Source organism: Rhagoletis pomonella, unplaced genomic scaffold (assembly GCF_013731165.1).
Source record: "Rhagoletis pomonella isolate Grant_MI unplaced genomic scaffold, Rhpom_1.0 Rhpom_scaffold_00005, whole genome shotgun sequence".
NCBI classification, from domain to species: Eukaryota; Metazoa; Arthropoda; class Insecta; order Diptera; family Tephritidae; genus Rhagoletis; species Rhagoletis pomonella.
The window spans coordinates 22,192,673-22,197,790 of NW_023458559.1; the positions used below are offsets into that span (position 1 = coordinate 22,192,673).

Below are 5,118 nucleotides of genomic sequence, written 5' to 3' on the forward strand. Positions count from 1 at the left end.
GAGAAATCGATTAAGCGGTGACTGTCTGTCCGTCCGTCCGTCTGTCCGTCTGTGCACACGATAACTCGAGTAAAAATTGAGATATCTTAACGAAACTTTGTACGTGCACTTAATATGTTTAATGTTCGCCTCCGCCCGAACTTAGACTTTCTGACTTGTTTTTTATAGTATTTGTTTTCTACTTTTTAGTCCATTTATAAAAGCGCGGTATATTAAAACGCTTTTTGTTTTTATATTATTTATTTTCTACTTGTTCGTCTCGTCTGTAAAAAATTTAGCAATACATATTAAAATAATTCAACGATATTAATATATTTATGCACACACATGCATATACATATGTATGTATATACATACGAGCATGAATTAATTTCATTTAAAGTAACGGCGTATCGTCCATATCCACTGTAGTATACGTAGTGCATAGGGCGACACCTACCTCTCAAGCTCGTCGGTTGAGGGTTTTATAGCTGCAAGTTGATAAAAGCGTTGTAATAAAATAAACAAATCAGCTGTTATCAGAATTAGTCAAAATTAAAGCAAAAGCAAAGGTAAAAAAACATAGAAGCCGGACTTGAGAAAAGGCAAACTTTAAAACAGCGCGGGTACCCAAAAAAGACTTACACAAGTGGTTTAGTTTTAACAGAAAGTAAAATGTTCCCATATCTGTCCAATTTGTGAAAGCTTAAGTCCGCAAGTTACATAAAAATAACCAACTGAATCTTTTGCCAGACAAGACATGCATTGCTGATGGGTCTAGACCACGCCTCGCTTGAGCAAATGCATCTCCGACGCACAGTTTTTCTTTTTCTTCTTATTTGGCGCTATAACCGCCTACGCGTTTTTGGCCGAGTCCAAAACAGTACGCAAGTTGTTTTTCTTCTGTGCAAACTGACGCCTATTTGGAAATGCCAAGTGAAGCCAAGTCCTTATCTATCGCAATGGGCCTTCCCCTTCTACCACCGAGCTAGCATTTCCGGGTACAATTTTTATACCCGAGCGCACTTGTGCACAAGGGTATATTAATTTTGTTCACATAACGGTTGTTTGTAACAGCCAAAACCAATCGAGATAGATATAGACAAATGTATACATAAATGCTCAGAATGAATAGAGAAGTGGATTAAGCCATGTCTGTCTGTCCGTCCGTCCGTGTACACGATAACTCGAGCAAAAATTGAGATATCTCAACGAAATTTGGTATGTAGGTTTCCATTTATGGTATTGAAAATGGGCGAAATCGGACTGTAACCACGCCCACTTCCCATATAACGGTAATTTTCAGAAATACGAAAACTGCGATATTTTAGTAACTACTGAAGATAATCCCCTCAAAATGGATATTTACAATCATTTTGAAACGAAAAATAAGAATATTATAAATTTTTGGAAAATGGGCGTAGCCACGCCCACTTATGGTTACATGTGTATATCTTGGTAACCGCTGCACCAATTTCTTCCAACCTTGGCACAGTTGTTGGCCTTAGTACAACATACCAAATGGCCGAAAATTTTTAAAATCGGACAATAACCACGCCCATATCCCATATAACGGTAATTTGGAGAAATACGAAATCTTCGATAAATCAGTAAATATTAAAGCTAATTTATTCAAAATTGATGCCTGCAACAATTCTTATCCAAGAAATACGCTTGTTATACAATTTTGGAAAACAGGCGTGGCACCGCCCACTTATGATCAGATATATGTATCTCGGTAACCGTTACACCACTTTGTACCAAACTCGGTATGGTTATTGTGCTAGCCACATAAAAGCAAACTGTTGAAAATTATTGAAATCGGACTAAAATTTAGGCCGCTTTTCATATAACGGTAAATTTCAGAACTGCTTGAAACTTCAAAATTTAAGGACTCTAATTTAGTCAAAATTGATACGCCCCGGTTTACCATGTAGAGGAAGCTTTCGGAAAGGTGGAAGTCATATATTAAATACTTGCGCCGGGTATTTAATGTTCGGCTCCGCCCGAACTTAGACTTTGTTGTTGAATATATAGCCATAAATTTGGAAGTTAGGGAGGGGCTCGATGTGGGGATTTATAAGTCCATGAAATACGTGATAATCAATCAAAAAGTGAATTTTGGATTTTTAGTTAGTTACGGCTTTTTGTATTTCAGCGACGATGAGTCACGCCCTTTCCATACTATGCTAACGATATATTGCATGCCAAGTCCCACTCCTCAATAGATATTAAATTCGCCTTGAAGTGATTCTTATTTGATTTGTGAACATGACTGTCAACCTTTTCACCTTCCATTTTTATTTCGCTGCGTGCAAACCTTGCCAACTATCACAAATTTAAAGTAAATATTGTTGTGTTTGAGGGCACAAAGGGGTATTTGCATAGATAAACCGGTCAAAATTCTTTGGTGTGTGTTTTCTGCTAAGTAATAAAAGAGAACACGGAACTTAATCTTAGTAAACCGTTTTATGAAAAAAAAATTCACTTATCTAAGAAAAAGTAGAAAAAAACTAGCGATGGATCCAGTTATTTCAACAGACCTTTGACCTATAATATTCGATAGTTACATAATTCTTTCCAAATTAAAGGTTATTTTTATCGCGCAAATAATCGATTCCGCTTATAGCTAAACGTTGAACATTTGCGCTGGAAATACCTATTGAAGGGTCTTACTCTTTGACTTCGCAAAAGCTCCGCATTGATTATTGCGAGTGCGATGCGAATGCGAATGTTAAAATTAATGCGGAAGATCCGCGGTTGCGAATGCGAATGCGAATATTCGCAACAACCTTGCTACATATGTGCCCAGCAAAAAATCGGTAATCGCTTTTAGTGGTAACGTGTCCTAGAAGGCATAGCGTTATAATGCCTTCGAATTGTTTCGCTTTTTTTAGGCATTACCGGTAATGCAAAGTAGAATGTCCTACAATATTTTTTTTTTATTTCGCTTCTTTGCTTCATTTCGGAGAATGCAAAGTAGAATGCTGCATCGTAGTCAGCTGAAAAATAGAATGAATATACAAAAATTCTTTTTCTACCGTTACTTTTTGTGGAAATTTGTCTCGCGTAAAAATCATATATTGCTTTGTTCAATTTGCAGCGAAGTTGAAGCCAGTCAATGAAGTGAAGTACAAGAGTATTTTAAGTTTAATAAAATATGCATGTATGTTCATACCAAAAAATAAATAATAGTTGTTTTCTTTTGTACCCGAGCTGCAAAAGAACGCTCAACTGGCTTATATTCAACTGTCTTATAATTTGCATTCACTTCACAACACTGGTGTCAGCTGTCAAAAAAATGTGGACTGTTTGTGAAATTTTTGAGCGAAACATTTAACAAAATGAGTAATTCCGAAGAATCTTTGGTAAATATACATATATATATATTTTATAATAAATAATTATATTTAATAAGTGATTGTGTACTTTTTGTCCAGATCGTGTCAATGTGTATGGGCGAGCAGCCAGGCAAGAGCATGGGAAACCGTACGCGAAATACTGGAAACCATATTTGAAAGTTCCAGTTCATCCTCTGAAGACTCGGAAAGCGAAAATGAACATCATGAGAAGTGTTCCAACTTTGAAGGTACTCTCGATGCAATGAGTGAGATGGACTTCAAAATTAACATGAGACTGAAACGTGAAACAGTGGAGTATCTAACAAGTAATAAATGCAAACTTTTTGAAACAAGCACATTTAGCAATTTAAAAAACTTTTCCTATTTCAGCGAAATATTCAATATCTGCGTTTCTTCCTGACCAGTCTGGTGGTGGTAGGTCACGCATATCACCCAAAAAGGCAGTTTATATGTATATTTGGTACATAAGCAACACCGTGACATTTAGGCAGCTAGGTATTTTGTTTGGGGTAGCCACTTCGGCCGCGTGGACAACAGTTCAACGAGTTACCGAATTCTTGGTATCTATTAGCCATGAATACATCAAGTGGCCAGAAGGTGCTTATTTGCAAAATACAACGGAAAAATTTCACCAAAAAAAACGTATTCCTGGCGTGATTGGAGCTATAGATTGCACACATATTGTTATTAAGGGTCCGAAAGATCAAAAACAGATGTACTTTAATCGAAAAAAATCGTACAGCTTGGTGCTTCAAGCCGTAGTAGATGCCGATAAAAAGTTCACGGACATAACTTGTGGTAAACCTGGCTCGCTTCATGATTTCAGAGTTTTGAGAAGATCAAAACTATTCCACGATGCCGAAAGATATTATGAAGAAATGTTCTCAGGTTCCTATTTTATTATCGGAGATTCGGCATATCCGTTGATGAAATGGCTGGTGTCACCATTTAAAGACTATGGAAATTTAACCCAAATTCAACGAAAATTCAACGAAATACATTCTTCAACGCGAATGGTAGTTGAAAATGCGTTTGGGCTGTTAAAAGGACGTTTCCGAAGGCTGGTGGAATTTACAGAGCAAACAGATTTGAAGATGATTACGAACATCGTGGCCAGTACGTGTGTTGTACATAACATTTGCATGACTTTTGACGATTTGTGCGACGCCAATGAAGAAAATGACACAGACGAAGCGAACCCCTTTGTTATTGAAGATGAAATTGAGGAGTCAAATTTGGATGCAAACCTTGATAGGAGACAAAACCTTTTTAATTATTTAAGACAACAAAATATTATTTAAATATATATTACATTCATTTATTTGTAAACATTCAACCAACTAGTTTGAATAAACAAGTATGAAAACCATAATTAAACAAAAATTCAGTCAACTTATTTCAACATTTTGGCAATTCAAATCAAAAAATCTCAAAATATATCACGAGTACTTTTCTTATAGCTAATAAAAAATTCAAGGCTATCAAATTAACAGCGAATATCCATACATATTTCACATTTAATTAAAACAAATAAAAAAAATATCACGAGTACTTTTCTTAGAGCTAATAAAAAAATAAAAATTTTAATTCAAAGAAAAAAAGTCCTAATTCAGAAAAAAAGTAAATCAAATTAAAAAATTAGGAAAAAAGCAAAGTGCTACTTATTTGCCAGTTTTTCCAGCAACTCGAGTTTTCTTTTTTTTATATCAGCATCTCTTTCAAATTTTTCTTTAAGCAATTCTTTAAATTGCTGTATGGATTTAGCCTTCAATTTTAA

The 5,118-nt window shown here is 35.4% G+C and overlaps 1 protein-coding gene across 1 annotated transcript; it reads left to right on the forward strand.

Annotated features, from left to right (window-relative positions):
- Positions 1 to 3,259: 3,259 nt before the first annotated feature.
- On the forward strand, positions 3,260 to 4,672 carry LOC118739841 (protein ALP1-like). Its single transcript, XM_036471337.1, has 3 exons — positions 3,260 to 3,347; positions 3,420 to 3,646; positions 3,711 to 4,672. The coding sequence occupies exons 2-3, from the start codon at positions 3,583 to 3,585 to the stop codon at positions 4,640 to 4,642; spliced, it is 996 nt and encodes a 331-aa protein (XP_036327230.1). The 5' UTR covers positions 3,260 to 3,347; positions 3,420 to 3,582; the 3' UTR covers positions 4,643 to 4,672.
- The last annotated feature ends 446 nt before the right edge of the window (positions 4,673 to 5,118 follow it).

Excerpts from the sequence above, each read along its gene's own strand:
- LOC118739841 (XM_036471337.1), top strand. The coding sequence starts at position 3,583 with ATGAGTGAGATGGACTTCAAAATTAACATGAGACTGAAACGTGAAACA. Across the intron at positions 3,647-3,710 it reads AACAGTGGAGTATCTAACAA|CGAAATATTCAATATCTGCG; the intron begins GTAATAAATGCA and ends TTCCTATTTCAG.